This window comes from Plutella xylostella, chromosome 6 (assembly GCF_932276165.1).
Source record: "Plutella xylostella chromosome 6, ilPluXylo3.1, whole genome shotgun sequence".
NCBI lineage: Eukaryota > Metazoa > Arthropoda > Insecta > Lepidoptera > Plutellidae > Plutella > Plutella xylostella.
Window position 1 is genome coordinate 622210 of NC_063986.1, and position 27495 is coordinate 649704.

Consider the following 27495-nt stretch of genomic DNA (forward strand, 5'->3'; position numbering starts at 1 on the left):
GTTCTCTTAAATTTAGCCTACTTACAATAAACACCAAGATTTCGCACGCGACAACATCAAACTGTGGAACTCATAAAATACCTCTTTAGAAGCATACAAAAGTCGTCGATATGGTTTGTGTTCTCCGGCCGCCGGGCGGGCGAGCGCAGGGGCTGCGCGGGGCGCGGGGGCGCGGAGGCGGCGCGGGGCGCGGGGTGAGGCCAGCTGCACTACCCCAGTCTCTACACGCCCGTGTTGTTGAAGATGAATGACACGTTGTTCTTGTCAACAGGCGGCGAGCGGCGCGTGATGGAAGCGTGCGTGTTGTTGTTGTAGTGCCAGGACTTGCGCGTGGACGTGCTCGACGACTGCAGCGCGATGGTCTCGTAGTACCGCAGCCGCCCGCAGCACTTGCGGCTCTTGATGATGGCCACGAAGCCCTTCCGGTACTTCTTGTTGAAGAACGCGTACAGGATCGGGTTTATGCACGAGTTGGACGCGCCGAGCCACTGCGCCAGCGGCGTCACGATCGGGAACATGTCCTCCTCCCATTTCTGGATCGCGCCGCCGAGCTTGATCCGTGCGAAGATCAGGTACAGCGGGAACCACGACAGGACGAACAGGATAACCACTGCTACTAGCATCTTCACGACTTTCACCTTAGATTTCTGCTGCATGCTCTCCATGTGAGCGTCTTGCGTCTCACAAGGTATATCACGCCGCCAGACCTTGATCCAGATGAGGATATAGCACATGGTGATGAGAAGCATCGGCAGGATGTAGCAGAAGATGAGATTGCCGATGACGAAGTAGAGGACCTCGCTGAGGGGGTTGGGCCAGACGTCGAGGCAGAGCTTGACGTGCGGGTTGTCCTCGAAGACCGTGACCAGGTCGAAGGAGAACACCCAGGGGATGGTGACGAGGATGGCGAAGATCCAGATGAACACGATCATGAGCCGAGCGCGCCGCTTCGTGATCTGGCACTTCAGCGGCCACCAGATCGCCAGGAACCTGTAAACAAATGAACCACTTTAGTCTTCTGTCGTGAAGTGGATCCAATGCGTATTCACAGTTCGGAAGACGTAAAATCGTGATAACGATAGATACTCGTAAAACAGTAGTTGTTGATAGAGTCGTTCAACTATTTAGTACAGTCTGAAAATGTTCGCGTCATAACATCTTCGTAAAGTTTTCTGCAATATTAGTTAACGGGAGAAAAGTTCGTCAGATTTCAGTGTTTTCGCTCTGAGCTGCAGGAAATTGTCCGAGACTAAGAATAAAGTTGAGCGGAACAGTGGCTCACTAACACGGAATAATTGGACGACGGCGAAAACAAGCAAGATCGTTACAGCCCAAGTTAGAGGCTGTAGCAAATGTGACCATAATAATATACCTAGATATAAACCTGAAAATGGACAATAAAATAAACCTCGTCTTGGTTATACATAGTAAAAGAGATCTTTTCATGGGCCACACTGAAATAAAGATCATCCACGGATCAGTTTGACACTCCGGAAATAAAATTATCATATCTATTGTAATATCAAAGATGAAACATGTCAATAAATAATCGCGTTTTATGCTTATTTGCGGTAGTTTGAGCTACCTATAACAGTAATATTTTCTTTTGGTTTGTTTAAAACATCTTTGGTCCAAAAATATGCTTTGAAATCTAATCTGATAAAAAAGATCCCGACGAATTGAAAACCTCCACCTTTTTTTGAAGTCGGTTAAAAATAGCAAGGCATAATATTTTCCGTAAATAACACGAAACATTTGGTCCACCTTCGTTCGGCTGTCTCGACAATACTCGTGTTTGCCATAAAATTGTAGATGTACTAACAGGGAATTGCCCTGTAGAGTAATAGAGCTGTTTGAAACATGTCCTTATGTCCACTACAGACAGACGCCCGCCGCCGCCGCCGCCGCCGCCGCCGCCGCGCCCTGCTAACCGACCAGGGTTCACCCAGGATATTACTTCGATGCTGGAAAGGCAAAAAATACTACGTGCCATTTTTTGTATAATATGTGTTCTAAAATTTAAGCGTAGTAATTTATAAAAAAATATGCGCTTAGTCATTTTTGCCTTTCCCGCGTGGATATACTCGTAAGATTTCCTCGATAATACAACCGCTATCCGCTTATGTCATTACATTTTATTCCGCCATCGCCAGTGGGAAGTTGTAAGCTGAACTCAGCCGTGTCGATTGCGGAAAATTGATCAAAATTATCGTTTTCTCATTCTTTTTCAACCATCTTAGGGGTTATTAATGACATCTGAATAGATAAATATGAGTTTCTGGTTTCTGGTTTGTGTTGGGTAAAATTTGTAGCTGTAGGAGTAGAATGCAGAATATTATCTGTATAGAACAAGAAATAAAAGAATTTGCTTTCTTCAAGTAATCTTGCTGTTTATTTCTATTTAGAATTATTTAAATTTACAGAGTTTATTGACCCGACAATCGGTTGAGGCGTTTAGAGAGTGAGTGATTGATCTATTGAATGAACTAATTATTGAACGTAATATGCGAGCGAATGAACTAAAAGCAATGAATGAATTGGCGTAGACATAGTCCCGGGCGTTGAAAACTAAAAGTTTTCAAGAGTCTGTAGTGTCTTCAGGTGTGGGAAGCAAACATATCTTATTTAATGCTCTGCGCACGATTCCCCTTGAAGTTGCGACCTCAGCTACACGTGGTATGCCGTCTGATCCGGGAAACAGTTTTTCGATTCTCCCAAGTCTCCAATTGAGGGGTGGTGAGTCATCCTTCAGTAAGACTAAGTCATTCAGTTGCAGATCCTTGCATTTGACACGCCATTTGGTTCTTTGTTGGAGTTCACAGATGTATTCTTTGGTCCATCGCTGCCAGAAGTGTTGCTTATATTGTTCGAGCCGCTCGTATCTGTCCAGGCGGTTGGTGTTGTGCTCCAGCAGGCACGGTGCGGGAAGCGACGTGAAGGGCCTGCCGATGAGAAAGTGAGCGGGAGTGAGGGGGGAATAGTCGTCAGGAGAGGGGCTTAAGGGGCAAAGAGGTCGACTATTTAGGATAGCTTCGACCTGTGTGAACAAAGAAGATAGTTCCTCGTAAGTTAGATGAGTTTTCCCTAATATTCTGGATATGTGGAATTTTGCCGATTTTACACCCGCTTCCCAGAGGCCTCCAAAGTGAGGAGCGTACGCCGGAGAGAAGCGAAATTCAATGCCTTCATCGGCTGCAAAATCAAATATGGGGTCTTTGTAGGTTTCTAGAAAAGAATTTATTTCTTTACATGCGGAAACAAAATTTGTACCATTGTCACAGTTGATTTGACGCGGTTTGCCTCGGCGTCCACAGAATCTCTTTAAACCTAAGATAAATGCATCTTTAGATAGTTCGCTAACTGTCTCCAAATGTATACACTTATATTTGAAACATACAAATATACATAAATAACATTTTGTTATTTTGCATCCACGACCCTTTCGGTCGGTTATCATGAATGGACCAGCAAAATCTAAGCCGACTACATTAAAAGGATAATCAGGTGTGAGTCTCTCTGCTGGAAGATTGCCCATTACGTTATTCATTGTTCTACCTCTGACTCTTCGACAAATAAAACATAAACGAGCAGTGCGTCGAGCAAGATTTCTACCACCTATTGGCCAAAACCTTTCACGTATGGAAGTTAAAAGGTGTTGTGGACCAGCATGCATTAACATGACATGTTCGTGCTCAAATATGAGTTTTGTCAAAGTGTGATTAGCGTGTAAAAGTATGGGATGTTTCTTATCGTAGCTATATTCTGAAGCTGCTATTCTTCCACCAACACGAATAATGCCGTCCGAGTCAAGAAAGGGGCTAAGTGAAGACAGAGATGACTTTGAACTGAGTGGTTGATTTTTAGATAAAATTAATAGTTCCCTGTTGAACGACGTTTTCTGTGCCATTTTAATTAATGTTTTTAATGAATTTTCAAGCTCTGTGACTTGCAATGGACATGAAATGTTAATTTTATTGTTAGGAAATTTGCAATTGTTGTAAAATCTTAGAATTTGCGCCACGACTCGTTGAAGAACCTTCAAATTAGAATAACGATGAAATAAAAATGGTTCTTCAACGGTTTGTACCGAAAGAACTTTTACTTCCGGTAGAACAGTTATCTCATCTTGCTGAGATTGTGTGTCTGGCCAACAATGCTCTGGTTTTAATAGAAATGAGGGGCCTTCCCACCAGAGTTTGATTTCATTCACGGCCTTGGGATCTACGCCGCGGGATACTAGATCTGCAGGGTTTAGCGCTGTAGGCACATGGCGCCACGAGGAAAGATCTGTAAGTTCTAATATTTCCGCTACTCGATTTGCAACGAAAATTTTCAATTTGCTAGTTGTTGTCTTAAACTTCAACCATCCTAGGACGATAGTGGAATCAGTCCAATGAATATGTCGTGTTATTGGGCAACGAAGCGCTTGAGTTACAGCATGGCTTAATTGTGCAGCTAATAAAGCACCATTTAGTTCAAGACGGGCAATAGTTGAAGCTTTGATAGGAGCTACGCGAGATTTTGCTGATATTAAGTGAACTTCTACGTGTCCCTGTGAATCTTCGGATTTTATATATACACATGCGCCATATGCACGTTGAGATGCATCACAAAATGCATGCATTTCAATCGATTTTGGATTATTACACAATACTTGTCTGGGTAATTTTAACATTTCGAAATATTTAAAGTTGTCTATAAATGTTTTCCACGCTTTCTTTATATCTTCAGGAACGGGCATGTCCCAATCTATCTTTAATGACCACAACTGTTGTATAAGAATTCTTGGTATTATTGTAAATAGTGACAATAAACCAAGGGGATCGAAGGTTTTAAGTGAGGCTGACAAGATACTACGTTTGGTGACAATAGAGTTGTCAACATCGATAGATGCCACCTTGAATGGAAAATTCAATTGATCAGATGATGTGTCCCAGCCTAAACCAAGTGTACTGTCGGTAGAGCTAATCATGAAGTTTTTATTTTTTGAATCATGTGGTAATAAATTGGATGAGTTCGAGCGAAATTTGCGTAAATGAAACCCACCCTTAGCTAAAGCCTCTGAGACAGAGTCTTTTATATCGCTTAATTCCTTTTCGGAATCCGAGCCAGTTAACAAGTCGTCAACGTAGAAATCGTGTTGAATTATGTTTTTAATAAATTTATTCTCGCATTCTTCACCTACCTGCCAAAGACAGCGCGTACTTAGAAAACTCGCGCTTGAGAAACCGTATGTGACAGTGTTCAATTGTAATGTTTGTAAAGGTTTGTCTTCACTGTCACGCCAGAGAATTAGCTGTAAGTCACGATCTGATTGATGCAGAGATACTGCTCTGTACATTTTTTCTATATCTCCTGACAGAGCATATTTATACTGCCTGAATCGAATCAGGATGCTGAATAAGGAGTCTTGTATGTTAGGACCAGTCATTTGGAGGTCGTTTATGGACAATCCTGATGTACTTTTGGCGCTGGCGTCAAAAACTGTTCTTAATCGTGTTGTCTCGCTCTTTTCTCTTATGACAGGGTGATGGGGGAGGTAAAAGTATGTGTCACCGATATTTTTAGTATCAATTTCCGTAAGATGACCTAATTCGGCATACTCGTGTATAAATTCTGTGTACATTTTTTTGACTTCCGGTTGTTTATTGAAACGATTTTCTAAATTGAGAAATCGCTTCTTGGCCATTGGATATGAATCGCCTAAGCAATCCGGGCTATCGACTAGAGGCAATTTAACTGAAAACTGACCATTAGGTAGACGTTCTGTGTTGGCAATAAAATGTTGCTCACAAAGTTTTTCTTCCTCAGATAAATGAGGTTGATTTTTATAAAAGGTTTCTAGTTCCCAAAATTTAGTGAGTTCGTCATGTAACTCCGCGTTTGAGATAGCAAAGTTGCAAAATGTAGAATTTTTATTTGAATTATTTTGTATAATTGGGCCGGAAATTAACCAACCTAGTTTGGAACTGCGTAATATTGGGTTGTTGGGACCTAGACTGTGTTGCTTTGAGCCAATCAAATCCCAAAACAGGTCGGCGCCTATAAGCATTTGAATTTCCGATGGTACATTGAATGTAGGGTCCGCTAATTGAAAATTTGACAAATCAAGATGTTTTATGTTTATGTGTGTTTTAGGTAGTCCGTCTGAAATGTGAGGCAAGACTAAGCAAGAAAGTAAAACGTTAAATGAATCATTTTTTGATTTTAATTGTACGACACATCGTTCGGAATTTAGGCTCAATTTAGTGTTTCCAATACCTATGATGCTGTGCGTGTCGGAATGCTGAGAAGTCAGATTAAGTTTAGATTTGAGACTTTCTGTTATGAAAGAAGACTGGCTTCCGCTGTCCAGCAAGGCACGAACGGTTGTAACTGCGGTTGTGTTTGGATTTATTAAATCTACTAAAGCGGTGCACAATAAGGTTTCACTAGAAGATGTAGCCGTCAATGAAACTGATTCTGATTGACTGGGTGTGACATTGTTTTCACCTGTGACTTCAGTTGTTGTATTTTGAATGTTATTTTGATGTAAGAATGTATTATGTCGCCTTTTACATATGCGGCATGTTCCGTTTAGTCTACACTGACGTGTGTGATGGCCTGGCCTGAGACAGTTATGGCAAAGCTTAAGACCTATGGCCTGCGTTAATCTTTCTTCGGGTGATTTATTTTTAAAGGAATTACAATCGAAAATGCGATGTGAACCTTTACAAATGACACATTGAAGCGGTTGTGAAGGAAGGCGTTCTTGTGAAACAATGAAAGAGCTTTGAGATTTATGCCGGAATGGAATGTTGTTGTTCTCGGATGCATGCCTATCCTTATCTTGTTTATTTCTTTGAACCGTTTCTAGAACGTCAGCGCGGTTTCTCAGAAAATTTAAAAATTCATTTAAAGTGGGTAAGTCTGATAATAAATTTCTATGTTCTTCCCATTTAATAGAAGTATTACTATCCAGCTTCGCCGTGACCATAAATATGATTAATGTATCCCACTGGAGAGTAGGTTGACCCAGAGTATTTAGAGCCCTCAAGTTTTTAGTCACGTGATCAATAATAAATCTTAGGGCCCTTTCAGATTCACGCGTTGAAGGCTGGATGTTAAAAAGTGACTTTAAATGATTGTTCACTAATTGCCGCTTATTATTATAGCGGTCACACAATATTTTCCAAGCTTCCGCATAATTGTCGCTAGTTACCTCAAAATTACTGATAACGCGAGCTGCATCGCCCTCAAGGTACGAGTTCAAATAATGGAATTTATGAATATCATTTACTTTACTATTAGAATGAACCAAAGAGTTGAATGTATCACGAAATTCCAACCACTTGTAATAAGATCCGTCAAATTTAGGTATTTGAATGGTAGGTAATCTGAAACCTAACGATTCTTGATCATCATGATTGTTACATTGTTGAACTGTAACATTAGAGACGTCAGCGACCTCTTCTAAAGATGTACTCTCGCGAATAATGGCTTGAGCAGTTGCTATGCAATGATAAAAACTTTGTTCAATTTGATCACGCTCGGACAACTCTAATGTTAGATTATCACTGTTTAACTGTTCTATTTCATCTTGCAACGAGTCAAATTCACTGAATAACGCTTCAAATTTAGACAATTTCAATGTAAGTTTACCAATTTCAAGCGTAGGCATTTTTTCGAAAGAAGCTAAAAGATCAATATACTTTTTAAATATTGTTATGCGTCCCTTTATTGAACTTCGTTTGTTATTTAGTCTAATTAATTCAGCCATGACGCTTAAAATTAAATAAACAAACAGAGAAGAAGTTTACGTAAATAAGGGTACGTTACGCTCCTCGCTTTGTTCCTCCGGCGTGCGTCGCGACTGTCTGGCAGCGCCTGGTACAGGTACGGCGACAGCGGGGCTCGACGGCTCCCAGGCAGTGACTTGACCTTGGCAATGAACAGCTGTTGCCTTGTGCTAGCTGAAATGGATTGTTGCGAAATCTTAGGTAGGTATGTACTTGTTATGTCTATTTTATATAAGTACTTATTGCAAATAATGTAAAAGTTAAATTATGAAATGTTGTGAATAGCCTTTAGTGAACTTACGAGTTCTATTTATAGAATAAATTAAGTACCTAGATACCTAGGTTATGAAGCGTTGAATTAAATGAATATTATAAGTAAATAGGTACAGTGGATGCCAAACCGAGATGTAAGATGCAGTGTCAAGTAAATTTTCCTTTTCTATTTATCCCTCAGACCTCCTTTATTTTCATCATCGGGAATTCTAAGCAGGATAAATAAAATAAACTTCTACGACTCACAAATTAAGTAGGTATATAACAAGGTACAAAGTGTTTCAATGAGGCTAAAGTAATAATATGTCCTGGGTAGAACAGTACTTAAGGTATTTAAATAAGTAATTAGCTTGTAGCTTTGCTTTAGGTAACTACATGAAAATAATAAATATGTCAAAGTAAAAGTGTACTTTGAAAGTGGCTATTTAGCAAAATAAAAGCTAAGCTAAGCCTTGCAATGAGGAATAGCGGGGTAATTAGATGGATTGGTATGAAAGTAAGTTAATTTGGTAGGTAAAAAGGGTACCCACGTAGGCAATTTTGGAAAGAATGATTGTACAAACTTTTAGGTTATAATAAGTAACCTATGTTACTAGATTAGGTAGAATGGTATCTGAGTACCTGAGTAGGCAAACGAGAAACTAAGATCCAGATCACACAGGCCAAAGGGGCGGAAAGGAAGGATAAAATGGAAGGAGCTCACGTGTTAAATTAGTTGGCTCAGGTGCTGCGGCGCCTTTTGGGTTGATCTTCCGTTGACCAGGGCGTGTGGCTGGAGCAGGGCCGGCGGCTGCTGGCTGGAGCAGGGGCGGCGACGTCTGGCTGGAGCAGGGGCGGCGGCTGCTGGCTGGAGCAGGGGCGGCGGCTGCTGGCTGGAGCAGGGGCGGCGACGGCTGGCTGGAGCAGGGGCGGCGGCTGCTGGCTGGAGCAGGGGCGGCGGCTGCTGGCTGGTTGGCGTGGCAACTGACACGTGATAGCTTCGATTTTCAAGTTTTCGATTTCGAATTTCTTCTTCGATTTTCTTCTTCTATTTTCTTGCTTCTGTTTTTGAATTTGATCTTCGTGGAGCTTAGATTGTTGTGAAGTAGCCGAAAGGCGAGATGCTGCACGTGGCGTGTTTTTTACGTCAGCGTGGCGTTCGACCTTTTTGTGACCTCGTTGTCGTTGGAATTTTCTCGTTATCTGTGGATTCTGAACGATTGCAGGTCCTGTCACGGTCGCCAATTTTCTTGTATAGAACAAGAAATAAAAGAATTTGCTTTCTTCAAGTAATCTTGCTGTTTATTTCTATTTAGAATTATTTAAATTTACAGAGTTTATTGACCCGACAATCGGTTGAGGCGTTTAGAGAGTGAGTGATTGATCTATTGAATGAACTAATTATTGAACGTAATATGCGAGCGAATGAACTAAAAGCAATGAATGAATTGGCGTAGACATTATCGTTTGTCAGACTATGATAATATATTTTTGACACCTTGATTTTTTCTTCTATGTGGCAGTTAAGTAGGATAATGTAAGTTTAGAACGATACCGAGATACCATCTCAAATCTCAAAAGTATAAAGCCTTGGTAATTTAGACGGCAGCTTATTGATAATTTACATAACTTGGATGTTGATAAATTAATTATCTCCTGTCGCTTTAGGCGGTGTAGTGATGAATAGATAGTAAGTACACAAACACCGTATTAATTAGAGATACATAGGAGGCGCCAAGCTACATAGGTTGTGGTTGACAAGATTATGGCTTCTATTACAGAGGTACTTACCTAATCTTATTTTCATGTTTTTGAGTTGTTACCTAAGTATGAGTACGTAAACCAAAAATGAATTTGAGGTAATCGTTGGAATTGTTACCTAGTATACTAGTGCATTTTTTTAAGATAGTAGGTACTGCCGGTTTTTTTAATGTTATTTCAATACCTATATATTTTTTTCAATAATTATTGGCGGCGCTTGTTCGCCCGCGTAACAATCGCCTTAATTTTGGTGTCCTAACTTACGAGTAGGTACGGTACCACCTATGAAAATGAAATTTAACTAATTTCGAGTAAGGTACTTAGGTATTAACCTCTAATCGCTAAGTAAATCGTTAGCAAGGTCGAATTACTGTAATTGTGAACCGCAGTTGTTGTAATTGCGCCGTTATAATTTTGATGATGTAATTATTTGTTATTTTTGCATAATCTTCCGTTAGACCATTGGAGGCCGTTAAAGTCAATGCTAATGATTTAATTCCTATAAAATATTTATGTAAATAATACCAGTAATTCTGCACCTACATATTATTATTTTATTTTATACAAAACTATATAAACTATTGCCTTTATCTGCAAAAGTATGTTTAAAACCAATGTCTGAAAGCTTATTGTTAGTACAAATTGATACAAATCTATTGTTTTTGATGAAGACTGCCACTTATTGCTAACGGCTAACGACAAGGTCAATGACCCTGCAACAAAAAAGAGCATTTATCCTAATACGACCACAACTACTTGCCCACCGCTTGACGTTTAATATGAGACGTGTTCTTGATTGATGACACTTTAGGGCTAAGTCTGCTTTTGGTCTTGGTAACATACAAGATCATTAACCCGGCCCCAGGGGGACTAGAGACACCTTCTCTGAGCCCCACTGGGGTAGCTCCTGTTCGGCGCGTCCACGTCGCGGGGGTGGGCACCTCTCTCTTCAGTAGGCCGGAGTGAGCTGGTGGCTGAGTTCGTCCAGGGACCCAGGCCTGCGGGGTATAGCGCAGAACCCGTGCCCAGGGTTACGGGTGAAGACCTCAACGGTGGAGAAGGCGGAGACACTGGGTGTCAACACGGCTTATCTGGCGGAAGAGGCAAGCCTCGCCACACGGGCATGAAACATGTGGTGCATCACGGAAACCTCTCGTGTAACTCACAAAGACTGCCCCGGCATAGAAGGCACATTAAAGGCTGATAAGCGACTTATGCTGGCGGACATGGCGGGGTAGCAAGGCATCGTGGAAGGCCTGAAGGGCGTCCGGTAGAGGTCAGGGAAACCGGCGGCTAGAAACTGCATCCTTCTTTCCTCCAGTCGTGGCGGGCAACTGCTCCATTGGTCCCAGGGAAGCTAGGACGAGAGAGTGAGTCTGCACCAGCGCAACCGCTTACTCACTGAAATCTATTCACGCGCAGATGACCTCAGGCTTTAGAAAGACTCCGATTTCAAAAACCAAGTCCTGCGGCGATAGTGTACTGGTGGTAGAGTCGTATCTTGATGGAATATCGGCTCTAGCTGGAAGCTACACGTAGGCGATCAGGCGAGAGTGGTCGTTCTTCGGACTCATGGTGGTGAGAGGACGAGCTCGGCAGCACGCCTGGTGACAAGGCAGCCCTATTCAGGGACGCACTGCCTTCCCAAATCCAGGGAGGGGCCTAGAAAAGGTGGCCTAAACAAAGTTCACCCCAAAACCTACTCATACAGTAACCGCGGTTGTATGTGCATCAACGTCACGCGGTCCAAATTACAAGAAAACATATAAATTAAACAAACAATCCCTTTGCATTGCTTCTTGGAACGTACGAACTCTTATTGATAACGACAGCAATATCTGCCCGGAACGGAAAACTGCAATTATAGCCAAGGAGTTATATAGATACGGAGTCGACATAGCGGCAATCTCCGAAACCCATCTCTTGGAAGAGGGTGAACTTTGCGAAAAAGGAAGTGGCTACACATACTACTGGATAGGCAGACCTGTAACCGAGAAGAGAGGAAACGGTGTCGGCTTTGCCATGAAGAACAGTATAGCCAGATCGCTTACTGAGCTACCCAAAGGTGTGAGTGATAGACTAATGACCCTACGCCTTCTGATTGCCGATAATAAATATGTCACACTCATCAGTGCATACGCGCCAACACTCAAGGCCTCAGATGAAGATAAAGGCAAGTTTTATGACGATCTCCGAAACATCATTCAGAGCATACCACCCACAGATAAGATCCTACTCCTTGGAGACTTTAATGCTCGAGTGGGCACGGAACATCTGGCTTGGACCAATGTACTGGGACCTCATGGTGTAGGCAACTGTAACAGTAATGGTATCGACCTTCTGACGCTTTGCTCTCAGTTTGACCTAGCCATTACGAACACTTTCTTCAGACTCCCCAATAAGCATAAAACTACATGGATGCACCCAAGATCTAAAGACTGGCATCTCATTGACTACGTCATTGTGCGCAGGAAAGACCTGAAAGATGTTCTCATAACCCGTGCAATGAGAGGGGCTAATGGCTGGACTGACCATCGCCTCCTCAGATCCAAACTACGTATGGTATTGCAGAGACCTCGTCGTGCCTCACATAAGAAGCCAATTAGAGCGCTTTGTTCAAGTCTTGTCCACTGTAGCGACGCTAGCGCTAAGCTTGACAATAAATTTCATGACATTTCGGCAAAGAATCCATCAATCTCGGCAGACGTTGACTCATCGTGGGTGGCCATTGCTAACAACCTATCTCAGGCCGTCACTGAATCTCTCACCCCACCATCTAAGAAACACCAAGATTGGTTTGATGAGAATGACCCTGAAATTAAAACGCTGCTAGCAGAGCATAGACGCTTTCTTAGGAACCCAACTATCACAACATCTGAGAAACATAATGTCCAAAGGACTCTAAAACAGAAGCTTCGGAGCCTAAAAGATAAATGGTGGCTTGAAAGAGCTGAAGAGCTTCAACGTTGGGCTGATACTAAGCAGATTGGAAAGTTTTATCAGAGTCTACAAACCATCTTCGGACCAAAAATTAAAAAGGTTGTTCCTATGCGCACGGCTGATAAATCCAGACGTCTTAGTAACAAACAAGACATCCTGTTCAGATGAACCGAGCACTTCCAAAGCGTTTTTAACCCTCCAAGCTACACCTATGATGTATCTTGTCTGGACGATGTACCCCAGAGGCTAGAAATCGCCGAACTTGACGAACCCCCCACCATACAGGAGATGCGAAAATCCATCCACCGGCTTCAGAATGGAAAGGCACCTGGATCTGATGGCCTACCTCCAGAAGTATTTAAGTACGGTGGTCCAGCAATCCATAACAGTCTGCACCAACTTATTCTCAAGATCTGGGCTGAAGAAAACGTTCCGCAAGCATGGAAAGATGCCTCCATTTGTACACTGTACAAAGGCAAGGGTGACGCATCCGAATGCGGCTCATATCGGGGAATCTCCCTTCTTTCGGTGGCGGGAAAGATACTTGCCCATATAATTAACACGCGGCTGAGTGCTGTAGCCGAAGAAATCCTACCTGAGAGTCAATGTGGTTTCCGGCCAAACAGGGGAACAATCGACGCGATATTTGTAGTAAAGCAGATTCAGGAAAAGAGCCTTGAGCAACACCGACCCCTATACCTCTGCTTTATAGACCTTGAGAAAGCCTTTGACCGTGTTCCCCGGGAGCTACTCTGGGAAGTTCTGAGGCGATCCGGCTGCCCCTCTAAGTTTGTGAATATTATACGCCAATTTCATGACTCAATGCTGGGAAGGGTGCAGTTTGATGACTGCCTTTCTGAAGGGTTTCCTGTGGTTTGCGGCGTCAAACAGGGTTGCGTTATGGCTCCAACACTTTTTGGAATATTCTTTGGAGCTGTGGTTACTGATGCTCTTCAGCGGTGCGACGACTCCATCTCTATAACCACACGAACAGATAAAGGGATCTTCAATTTATCTAGATTCCGGGCAAAGGGAAAATGTCGCCAGCTCAGAATTCTTGACGCACTCTATGCAGATGACGCCTGCTTCATGGCCGACAGCCACACCGCACTTCAGTCATACCTAACAAACCTCCATAACTCCTGCAAAAAATTTGGTTTGACAATCAGCAATTCCAAAACCCAGATACTAGTTCAACCTCCGCGTGGAAGCCCAGCTGAAGCACCCAACATCTTCTTGGGAGATGGTGCCCTGGACGTGGTATCTCACTTCCGTTACCTTGGAAGTGAGATCAGAAACGACAATCGTCTAGACACCGAGATTCCGGTGCGAATTGCCAGAGCTGCTTCTGCTTTTGGAAAACTAAACCAACGGGTGTGGAAATCTCATGATTTAAAACTGATGACTAAGTTGGCTGTATACAAGGCGACGGTCCTTCCCATTTTGTTGTATGCCTCCGAAACCTGGTGCCTCTATAGAAGAAATATAAAGCAGCTTGACATCTTCCACATGAAGTGCCTGCGTACTATCTTGAGGATAAACTGGGAAGACCGAGTGACAAACACGGAAGTGCTAAGGCGTGCACAAATGCAGGGTATGGAAGCCATGCTCATGAAAGCGCAGCTAAGGTGGTGTGGTCATGTGGTACGTATGGAGGACGATCGACTACCAAAAGCCGTCTTCTACTCCCAGCTCTCAAAAGGTGCGCGAACAGTTGGCGGACAGCACTTGCGATACAAGGATGTTCTGAAAAGGCATATAACTGCTTCCGGCATTCCACCTGACAGCTGGGAAAAAGCAGCCCACAATCGCAACGAATGGCGCTCCACAGTCCACTCCAGAGTAAATGAGTTCGAAAAAGCCCGACTAGAAACTCTTGACTCCAACCGCCTGCAGCGCAAGACTCGTCCGAAGCCCACTTACAACTACACCTACAACGGCCGTGGCGAACTATTCTGCAATGCTTGTAACCGGACCTTTGCCACGAAGCTGGGTTTCGCGAGTCACATTCGCGCCCACCGCCGAAGAAGTCCTACTAGCCCCTGAGGTCGCCGTCATCGGATCACGATGAGGAGGACATCATCAGGGCTAAGTCTACTAAATATAAGTAACAAACGGGAATGGTAAAGCTCTATACGTATCTACGCATTATCGCTGTTGCTCTTCCTGAAAGATGCGAGTGTGGTTTTTATAGGGAATGCTGTGACAGTAGCGCATCACTGCAACTGTATAGCAGACTGGACCCCAAGCTCAAAATAGACATAAAGGAAACGGGCTTTGGATACTGTATTTGCATACGGGGGTAACGGGGGTGTCCCTCAGGTCAAAGGTCACAAACTTCTGGGAATACCCGATGCTCTGTAGAGTGCCATTGTGCCATCAGACACTTCCCTTTATGTTGATTTGATACAGCCGTTTTAAAGTTATTCTAATTGTTACATTAATTGTGTTTGATATTGTCTGTTTCTGCTGAATATGAGGAATTGCTACTGAATTGAATATACATATTTAGAATCAGTATCAGTGGTGGTTACATGAATATCACCATCATAATTGATACTTAAATTACCTATAAAGGTGTAAATTTTTTGTTTACTATTGCCCCGTTAAAATAAAGGGGATTGTTTTATAAAAATGATTGCTTTTATATTATAAAATATCAGTACGTTATGAAGGCAACATAAGGAACGGCTGAAGTATAAGAGTAAATTACATAAATGATTTGATAACTCGTTAAAGACAGTGTTTTGCCTCCATAAGCCATTGATATAAATAAAACGTATAAATGGCATACTTACTCAAAATAATGTTTGCAGTTTTCGTTAATCAAGAATCGACATTGATTTTTTACTTAACTGATAAAATTATCACATCGTTTCGTAAGTCGCAAATTATAGTGTATGTAATGTTGTCTTGTTTATTTTGCATGCAAAGTGTGCCATTTTTTTGACAGACCCTGTCACTGATTTGGAGATAAATTGTATTGACATTGACATAAAAATCACTTGTTGAACGCATTAATATAATATTCAGTTAATGTTATGAAACGGTTAAACATATCAATTAATCGGTTAGAAATACTCAACTTCAGGACTTAAACTGGCATCCGAAAATACCTAGGTATATACTATTTCTTAGTAGTTGATATACCTAAGTACCTAGTGGGAAAGAATAATAACTAGTAACAGCTAGTAGTGGTAAAGTTGTCCAGAATTACATACCGATACATTTTGTAATTTCAAATTGTTAAAAACATAACTAAAATCATGCGAAAAGGATAGAATAGAATACTACTTTATTGACTAAACAGATCACAAATAACAATAAGGATCAATAGGATTAAAAAAATATTGTGCCAACGGAGCCGGTGTAGACAATAACTTTAAAAAAAATGGCCTTAAACGAGACATTATAATGACGAAATAACAATAATTGCGTTATATTCTATAAGTAGGTAATTAAATATCATCATGTCAATCAGTTTAGTTAGGCACAGTAGCCTTTTAATGTAACTGTTAGGTAGGTAATTACCATTCGTACGTACGTTCGCTCGAACGTATTCGTACAATTAATAAGAGCTAAAATCTAATATTATATCATTACGAATGCGAAAGGTTGCCAATTCCAAAGTATTAAGATGTTATCTCTGTAATACGATAACGATCTACATGTGTATGCACAACAAAACATGATATGAGATTTAGTTTTATCAAGGTGAGTTCGGAGTGTAATACTTCATAGTTTGAGAACTAACCTCTGATTTCATTCTGGGCCAGATAATGATTTGTAATTATTCTACAGGTGTTGCAAAAAGGGTATACTAAGCATGTGCACTGATTTCAGATTCGGGCTTAGATATACTCGCAACATACTGCACAAGCTGGTTTCGGCTTAGGATACCCTTTTTGCAACACCCTGTATATGATGTGTAATTAGTACTGCTAGCAAGACTGGAGGTGTTTCATGGAAGCATTCGAATCTTGACACATTTCACCACAACCCGATTTTCGAAGATGATAACTTATATTATTACCTATTGTATGGAACGAAACCTCTATGCGTGTCCAACATAAAAAAACATGAATTTAAATACTACACTCACGGGCAATGAAAAAGTTCCACTCACAAAATGCCGACACCAAATGACCTGAATTTTTTCAAACACTTCATCAAAAGTTTGAACAATATATTATGGTTATTGGTTGGTAATATCCTGAAATCCTGATGCTCTGTTAAATGTATTTCAATGTTGTAGAAGGCGTCATTAAGCTAGCCTTTTCCGTTTAGGAGTAATTTGGTGGTTTTCTCAGTGGAACCTTTTCATTGCCCGTGAGTGTATTACTACGTAACGAAGTTAAACTATTTAGATAGTTAATATCATTAAAAATATGGGCTTGTAATTATATTTAAACTTTATTAGACGGTACACTCGGAAACCTTTTAAGTATTAATTTCCTTTTCAAGTATTTTAATTAATTAGCTGTGTAAGCTTTCTGGATTGATCCACATTATAAAGAAATATTTTTGGATCTAGTTAAATAAAAAGGATATATAAAGTTACTGACAACCTGTCAAATCGCAAACAGCGAAAATTTTATAAATAAACAAACAAAATTGTAAATAAAATATATCGGTCTATTTTTAACTAAAAAACAACACGTATTTGAATTTGTCACTGTGTAATGATGTAGTGAAAATGTTATACACATGAAAATCTGTGAATTAACCGCAATAAATGAAGAGAAAAGTTTTCTTTGGTGAAGTGAATGTTGCTGCTTATTGCAGGGATTGTGTACCTTATTTATCTAACTATGGAGATTGGAGATCTACCTAGTGTAAAGTGAACTTTTAGTGCTGAGCTGAGAAGTGCAGTGTTACCTAATAATCACAATCTTATTAATATTTATATATTTGACATATATGTTATTTATTTATTTGACATAAGCACTTACAAATGATAAATGTACTGTATAGGTATGTTGACTCACTATGAGCCAACAGAGGTCTACATGCCCACATTGTCCAAGTTCTTCAAGGCAGTTCATTGTTCCTCGTGGACTTAATGTTCACATTGGTCGGGTGCATAAAAATGCACCGTCTCACTCTCAACCGCCAATATCTGTTGCTACAACAGATTCTGTGATTTCCAACACTCCAGACTTTACTCACATAGCGCAGTTAAAAAACACTGTTCGAGTCCTCAAGCATATACCTAAGGGCGCCAGGTGCCTAGCTGCAGGCAAACTTGCACAGCTGATTGACACCTGCCTTCAGACCAATGGTAGCCAGGAATGGTATGAGTTGCTGACTTTCAGTTATATTGCTCTGCGGGCCCCGAGCACTGATGATCCACGATCTCTTACAGCCAAAGTCAAAGAAAATATAAATTCTTTCACTGAACCTTTGGTCACTGTTTATCCCTTCGATCAGGGGCACAGATCAGTATACAGAACGATAGAGGCAAAGGTTTACGATGGTGATTTGCGAGGTGCTGTGCGGTTGCTGACTTCTGACAACTCTTTGGCTCCCAATAACAGTGATACGTTGACAGGCTTACAGGAAAAACACCCATCGCCGTCACGCTCACTAAATTTTCCACCTGAGCCAAACCTTTCTTCTCCAGCGCTGTCTGTCGTTGTAGCCGATGTCGCGGAGGCTGTAAGCTCTTTTTACAGCGGTTCAGCTGCCGGGTTGGATGGACTTCGGCCGCAGCACCTGAAGGAGCTTACTTCTGTGTCCGCGGGTGATAACGGGCAGCGTCTCTTAGAGTCTTTAACTAAACTTAGCAATTTCCTGTTAAAGGGATTGCTAAATATAGAGATCTGCCCGTATCTGTATGGCGCTTCCCTTTGTGCACTCACAAAGAGCGGAGGAGGAATTAGACCAATTGCTGTTGGATCTGTGTTTCGACGGTTGGTGGCCAAGCTTGGGTGTAAAGCCGTCAAGTCAGATGTATCGGCATACTTACAACCGCATCAATTGGGGTTTGGCACAGCGTTAGGCTGTGAGGCGGCGATTCATGCCACTCGCAGTTTTGCTACAGCTGGCTGTGGAAACAATTTGCATGACATAATTGTTAAGCTTGACATAAGAAATGCATTTAACAATTTAGAAAGGGACATAATTCTGTCGAAAATACAGGATCACACTCCGACTCTTTTTCCGTTTCTGAACCAATGCTACTCAAAACCAAGCCAGTTGTTCCATGGTCCAGTGCCAATATTATCTCAGGTTGGAGCGCAACAGGGAGACCCACTAGGACCAATGATTTTCAGCTTGGCAATACATGACATTGTCAAGCACTTGCAGTCCCTATTAAATATATGGTATCTGGATGATGGAACAATTGGTGGCAGTGTTAATACAGTTGTGAATGATGTGCAGAAAATTGTCGAAGCGTTGAAGGAATTGGGTCTTGAGTTAAACTCCAATAAGTGTGAGGTATTTTGTTGCAACCCGAACGAAGACATCTCAACCTTAACAGCAGTGGTTCCAGGTCTGAAAATATTGGATAAAGCAAACTTCACACTTTTAGGAGCACCTATCTTTCCAGAGGCTCTACCATCAATTCTGGATGCTAAAAAGGATGGTATCGTTAAGTCGCGGGAACGTTTGAAAAACCTGTCGGCTCATGTGGCATTGACTATTTTTCGCAGCTGCTTGTCAATGCCCAAGCTAACATACACAGTGAGAACTTCCCCGATTTGGCTGTATCCCGATAAAACGCAAGGAATCGACGATGCCATTAAGTGTACGCTTGAGGATTTGCTCAATGTTAGCCTTGATGATGTCCAATGGCAACAGGCTGCATTGCCCATAAGACATGGTGGCCTCGGGATTCGTCGGGTACAAGACACTAGTCTTTCGGCTTTTTTGGCCTCGGCTCATGGGGCAGCGGAACTGGTCACTCGTATTCTCTCAGTTGATGGTGACGGGTTCCGCTTGCCCTTTGTGAACGAGGCTTTAGCAGAATGGGAGACTCAGCGTCCGGGACAGGTTACTCCCGATAATCCTGAGATGCAAAGGAACTGGGATGAGATTAACTCGATGGCAATATTAGATAGCCTCATCGAGACCAGTTCAGGTGTGGACTTGGCCAGACTTAGAGCTGCATCTGCATCAGAGTCAGGTGCTTGGCTCCATGCCTTGCCTTCACCACAAATGGGTACATTGCTGGATAATGACACATTAAGGATAGCTGTAGCTTTGAGGCTGGGGTGTAATATTTGTGAACAGCATGTGTGCATCTGTGGAGCACAGGTAGACACAAGAGGACATCATGGATTGAGTTGCCAGAGATGCGCAGGAAGATTTCCTCGCCATCACGCCTTGAATGAAATCATTCGCAGGGCAATGGTCACCGCCAACATTCCCTGTGTTTTAGAACCTCCTGGTTTAAGCCGCAGTGACGGTAAACGCCCTGATGGCTTAACCTTGGTCCCTTGGGAGCGTGGACGTAGCCTGCTGTGGGACGCGACTTGCGTGAGCACATTTGCTGCCTCTCACCTTCCAGGGACCACACGTACAGCCGGGTCGGCGGCGGAGAGCGCAGCTAGATCCAAACATTTGAAATACGCTGCCTTGAAGAACTGCTACACATTTATTCCTGTAGCATTTGAGACAAGTGGAGTATGGGGGTCTGAGGCAAGGTCTTTTTTAAAAGGCCTTGGACGACGTATAGTTATCAGAGGTTATGACCGCCGCTCCGGTTCGTACCTCGCTCAAAGGATATCACTCGCTATACAACGCGGTAATGCTGCGAGTATAATGGGTACCTTTGGGCCAGGTACGATTCGGGGTGGCCTTTTTGAGTGATTTTTGACGAGGCATATTGCTGATAACATTTGTTATATAGGTTAATGACGAAGCTATTCGCTTAAATTACCTTCCTAGATTATAATTTATACGACGTTCAACTTTGTAAATAGTTTATATTTAGTTTATGTACGTTGCACGTCCCGTATTTATTTAAACGTTAAATAAAAATGAGTTTAATACTTATATATTTATGTAAGATAGATGACGGTTAGGCTAGATGGGGTGACGGCTTGCGAAAGGTGGCTGGTTATGATTGGATGCGGAAAGCTAAAGATCGCATCCAGTGGCGTGCTTTGGGAGAGGCCTACGTCCAGCAGTGGACTGCTATAGGCTGATGATGATGATGATGAGATTTTTAAGGTATAAATCGGCCTCGACTAAACTTGCAACCGAAGATGCAGTTTTCAGTTACGCAAATATACAAATACAATGCTGTGCCCTTATCACGGTGCAACAGAGACATGCTAAAAGGTCTCTTTAAGGGCGTATTCTGAGTGCTGTTGTGAGGCTTTCATACTACATAACATAATTACTACAGTATTTTTTACAAATGAGATTAAATTTTGGACCTTTCTTTCGTAAAAATTCGTGTAATAATCTTTGTATTAGCTAGTTAGCTTACGTATGGTGATGATGATAAATATGTATGATACTGATGATCATCGCATAATTTAGTCGGTAAATATTAATTTTACCATAAATAGATAAATAGTTACGTACAAGTGAATAGAAATTCAATTAGGTAATCGTTTGCTGGGAATCACTATTGAATGTACAGATTATCCAGAATAGGTCCCTGAGCATGTGAAAAGGTCTCGCATGTCGCTCGGTAAATCAACATCGACCCCGCAATAAAGAGGTCACGAATCTATCATCACCATCATCAAAAAAAAAAATTATTCATTCATTCATTCGGTAGGTACACTATGCCTTTCATTGAAGTATGAATAGAAATTTGATTATAATTATAAAATTTATGCCTGTATTTGCAGTGTAAGCTTTTGGAAGTTAAAAGAAGCTGTCGTCACTTCAGTCATGTAAATCACATTGCGAAACTTAAATGACACATAAGAACGTAGACTTTCGTAAGTGACTTTATCAAGACAAGAATTATAATTTTAAGTTAAACGGTGCAATTAATTCAACACTTGAGCTTTTGCATCGAAGGCGGGTTTGTGTCAGTGGCCATTGAGTTGACTAATTGCTTTATTCCATGCGAATTAAAGAGAATGCCACAGGGACGTGGATGCTACTGCTAAATAAGGTGCTGTGAGTACTGAGTCCGAAACACGTTTTATAAACGGAAAATTATAGGTTTCGGTTACCTCATGACTGTGGTACGGATTTCATTCACGACCTACGCCAATAATTACTATGCTTCTGGCTGCAGGAAAAAAATACAACTTTTTTTTTTGAGCGGCGGCGCGGCGCCTGGCAAACATTGATAAAAATAGGTATAGGTATTTACCTGTTATCGATTTACCTAACAGAATTAAACGTTAATAGGATTTTTTTATAAACTAAAAACATGACGCTCGAAACGAGTATAGGAAGAGTTCGTTAAAAAAATGCTAACATTTCAGCAGTTTATGTAAGGTTTTCATAGTTTTTCCTCTGAACACAACGATTAATAACCAAACTTTTGTTACTATCGTTCGGTATATTAAGAAATATAATGATTGTCAGCCATGTTCAGATTACGGATTCAGGAAGCAGCTAGACATTAAACTAGCATCTAAAATTAAAAACATCTTGAGAAAGGAGAGAGTCGTTATACGTCTAAAAGCCCTTTAAAGTTTATGCTCCGTGTAATTTCATTTTGTTCGTATATCGAAATTATTTAGGGGTGGAGGAAAAACTTGCACTTTGTTTGTAGAAGTTGGATGTCTCGTGAAGATTACTTTCTAGAAAGTTGTCGAAGTGAACGATCCCGTGCGGTTCATTGAGTGAGCGTGTTAGGGCTCGCGCACACGGGCCACCGACCACAACCACAAAACGCCGCCACTGGCATATTTCCTGTAATTTTCGTACGTTTTATATGGACTCGCCGCACACGGTTGGCGCCGGTGGCGGCCACACGCTACAAATCGTTTCCCAACAAAAGCTTCTCGTGGCGGCGTTTGTGGCTGTGGCCGGTGGCCCGTGTGCGGCGACACTAAGGTTCAACTGGTTAAAAATACAATGGCAAGATTGCCAAGCAATTAGTACACTCGCAAGCAATGAAAAAGTTCCACTCACAACATTCCGACACCACACCAACCCAAGTTTTTCATACATTTTTGGTACGTAAAATATTAACAAAATATTTTCGTTCTTAGTTGCTAATATTCTCATGCTCTGTTAAATGGAATTCAATATTAAAAACATAAATATTTTGAAAATTGGGGTCTTTAGATGTCACATTTTGTATTGGAACTTTTTCACTTAATAGTTTCATCCATGAAAGATTAATATTATGAAAATGACATAGGTCCATTGACATATATATTACTAGCGTAAGGACAGGGCCTCCCACTCAAAAAAATGGCACCCGCGCGTTGGCCCTAAAATTACGATTTTAGGGCCAACGCTCCTCAGTCGACAGTTGTCTGTGGCCGAGAGATGGTCTTGTGAATCTTGTGATAAATATGTAGTTGTGTTGTGAAAGGCTGCAAAAACCATTATACGAAGGTCAAAAAGAAACATCGAGTATCGTATCATCGGTAATTACCATTAAATTAAGTAATAAACACATTATAAAGTGATAATTATTTTACTACCACAGTCTACAATGGCCGCGCGCTGTAACCTTGTGCGGACGTCATTTTTTGTTGACTATCCTCCGAGAACATTTTCTTGTTGCACACACTTACGTTTTGGAGCGTGATTTTTAGTCCATTTGTACGGGACGCTCTACAGGTCTACAGCCCAAAACAGTTTTAATTTTATAGTAGTTGGATTTGTCTTCAATTATTGATATGGCGCCTGCAAATAATAAAACAATGTCCGGGATGGTAAATTATTAACGCACGTACAAGGTTACGTCGTCAAGATAGTTGCTAGGCACTGACATAGTTCAAACAAATTATGACAGATAACAGTTATTTTGCTTGTATGAAGAAGGTTTGAGTAAAATGTTCTGAAGGGCCTATCCTTCCTTTTGAAATCATTGCATAGGTCACCATGTAAAAGCCAGCTGAAAACCAGCGCTGTGGCCTTATTGTCTACAGCACATGCTGAGCTGGTGCCTTTTTGACGCTCTGGACAGCAACCTTTTGTGTTGTTGCTTATTTTTTATTCTTGTCTATATCTTTTATTGTTGTTTTAAATTGTAATATTTTAGGTAGTTGTTGTAAGTGTGACAAATATTTCAATATTTCTATATCTTTTCATCTTTAAAATTAAAATATTTTTTATAGATGATTATGAGGAAGAGTGCTTGACCTCCCGAGTTCGTTCACTTTTCGACTTTACAGAAATCCACTGCTGCGGATATCAACTTCCGGGGTACTTTCATAATATGGTAACACATTTGTTAACATGGTTTGTAAGATATTTAACAAATACACTCACGGGCAATAAAAAAATTCCATTCAAAAAAGCACCAACTTATTCCGAAGCGGAAAAGGCTAGCTTAATGACGCCGTCTGCAATATTGAAGTACATGTAAATGCTCTCCAGAATATTACCAACTAAAATCTGAAACATTTTGTTCAAATTACCTATCAAATGTATAAAAAATTAGAGTGTTGGAATTTTGAAGTGGCACTGTTTCTTTGCACGTGAATGTAGTTTTTAATATAGGTAATATACTTATTTTATATTGGAAATGTTTGCTGCAAACCAAAACTCTGGAAGAATAACAGTCCAACTTTTAAGTTAGTTTTTACATTAACTAGAATATAAATTTGATTAGGCTAACTGAATTTATCACGAAATGTTTAAAAATTTCAAAGATCAAAATATTCACAAAAAAATTGCTTGATACATTTTGAAGATTTTGTTAGTAAAATGCTAATCTTTTTATGACAATTTTTATTAATAAATCGCAGAAGTAAATGAAAGAAGAATGGCGAAACCTGACCCGCTTTGCGTAAGTTAGCAGCCACTAACCAAACCTATTTTAAGTTATTGATAAAAATGTCTACTATCAGGTAAAAATATTTAAAAAAATCTAAACCATGGGGTTCTTGAGATATTAGGGTTCAAAAGTAAATTAATTAATAGATTTTTTTTCGTTAAATAAGTTTTTGATGAATAGTACACGCACAAACAAGTTTTATAATCTAAATCATGAGATTCCCAATACATAGTGCATCACAAAATGTATTACATGATTTTATTTCTGCAAATAATATCAAGATTATTTTTGCACATTTCACACTCGGAAACCTATTTTTATAAAGAGATCAATTTCAAAAATTATTTCATTCTATTCAAGTTCCCGTTATCCCGAAGTAACATAGAATACTTTTTATCCTGGAATTCCCACGGGAACACTTTTAAAAACTATTTTTAGCTCATGGGTAACATCTAGTACAGTAGAAAGACTTGATCTTTCGGCACTTATATCTTCGTTCTCCCATGCCTCATAATAATAAAATTAATACCAGTATATACTGTAGTCACGGACTACACATCAGTGTATGTTTCATCAATGGCCGCTCTGGGTCATGGCGCTAAGAGAAATTGCCATTCTCCTTTACTAAAACTCTTTAACTAAAGCTTTCTTCAAACTTCCAAGGCCATTCAACTTGAACTTGCTACCCACACTATGACATAACACCAACTATTAACCAATAGTCATATCAAGCCAATACCACTCCTATTCACTACACGTCAAAGCCCTTATCATTAGCAATATCACTGTCATATCATAATCATTATAATCTCATAACAACCTTACACCTGACAAGCAGTCAGAGTAAATTGACACTAATGCGTCTAGCAATAAGGTCCAGCCAAACTGTAAAAAAAAGTTTGTAAATTTAATTTATAAGCTCTATACAGAAAGAAATTCAAGTACACGCCCAAACAATTTGTCTCGAATCTGGGGCAGTATTAAGAATGCAATTTCATATAAAAAGCTGGCACTTACCGGTCAGTACATCATTCGATCCCTACCGTTCGGACAACACTAGTACCAAAATGTGCAGAATTGTAAGTTCATTAAAAAGTAACAAGAACTATAAAGTGTGTTATCAATGGAGTCAGACAATGGAACAATATGTCTAAAAATATAATATATTCATAAGAATTTCAGATTCCAAACGGGAACAAAACATATTAGATTAAAATTCCAACTGACCCGAAAACGTCCGCTATCCCGCAACATTCTTTCACAAGACCTTATTGAATTACAATTAATTTTCAATTGAACCCTTTTTTTAATTCAAACTTTTAATTTCCAGATCATCCTTAGTGCCATTCTGGCGTGCGCTTCGGCCGCCCCCGGGTACCTCGTGGCCCACCACGAGCCCGTGGTCCACACCGTGCACACTGTACCATCCAAGCTGACCATCACCAGCTCTAGCCAGTCTGTGAACCACGGGGGCCACGCCGTGCTTCACGCGCCCGTGGTCCACTCCGTGCCTGTGGTCCACTCCGTGCCTGTGGTCCATTCCGTGCACACTAAGTCTACGATCACCAAGTCGAGCCAGGTTGTGAACCATGGCGGTCACGCTGTGGTCCATGCGCCAGTGGTGCCAGTGGTCCATGCTCAGGCTCATTTAGTGCACTCAACGCCCGTGAAGTCGACTGTGACTAGGAGCAGCCAGGTGGTGAACCACGGCGGTCACGCGCTGGTCCACGCTCCGGTGGTCCACACCCACCATGTGCCGGTGTTGTCGGTCAAGACAGGTGACTCGGCGGTGTCCCACAGCAGCCAGTCCGTCCACGAGACTGTTCCTCTGGTCGCCCTCCACTCCCACCATTGATGAAGATTACTGATTGTTGTTTGTTTATGAAAGTGTTAATAAAGTGATTTTAACCTAACGCTGGTTTTGTTTTGTATTGAACAACGGTTAATTTGTTATTCAAAGGCATTCATAAATTTTGATGGATGCCAAGTGTAACGACAATGAACCTTAAAATAACTCAAAGCTTCACAACGGACAACCCTGAGTCCTTCATAAAAGTATTTAATTGTGTTTCCTTTCTCTTGAAAAGTAAAAGTTAGATACCCAAAGTGGCCTATACCATTAATCACAAAAGAAAAAAAAAACACTTTTTATCCAAATCGGAAGTTGTCAAAAGTTGGCAATTAAATCATAGCATCATGAGTTTCACGATAACGGAAGGTCATCGCCCCCGGCGGATGCAAAGTCATTAATTTTCATTCTTTATGCTTCCGAAAATACACGGAAAACCCCGTGTAGCTGAATTAGGCTTCAACCCATCTCTACTTAACCTAGATTAGGTTTAGCCACATTTAGGCACAAGTTTTTGGGCTTCACCTTTTTGCATTTATAAAATTAAATCTTCCCTTAGATTTGTTTAATGATTCTATGCCTGAATATTAAATGGTGGAGAAGAATATTTGTATCCCTATCCGTCCACATGAATCAAAGAATTGTAAGAAAACAAAGAAAAAAATACGTAGCATGGGTTTTTTTCATGCAGTCGAAAATTTAAAGAACTGTTTGGTTGTAAATATTTAATGTAAAATCAAGGCTGTCTTTTAAACATAACTAAGTTGTGTCAGTCGTCTGATACTGTCACTTAAAACTTTGTTACTGACTCCGGTGGCTTCTAACTTTCGAAATGGTAGCCTTTGAATAAATATCCGAAGGACTTGATTGGGGAAATAGGTACGTACCTACAGAACTATAGAGACAGGGTATTGGTAAAGAGGAATAGTTAGCCGAAAGGGGGTAAGTGAACTAGTAATTCGTTTTCAATAGTATTTGCAATAGTACTTAAATACTATTGCCGAAGTATACTGTTACCGATAGCAGTAGTGGATACT

General features: G+C 40.9%; 1 protein-coding gene across 1 annotated transcript in view; it reads right to left on the minus strand.

Annotated features, from left to right (window-relative positions):
* Window positions 1-221: 221 nt before the first annotated feature.
* LOC105388728 (neuropeptide SIFamide receptor) overlaps window positions 222-27495 on the minus strand; it is a 51043-nt gene continuing 23769 nt past the window's right edge. The window contains exon 3 of the mRNA XM_048621794.1: window positions 222-990. Within this exon, the coding sequence (XP_048477751.1) occupies window positions 222-990 (769 nt within the window). The remainder of the gene's footprint in view (window positions 991-27495) is intronic.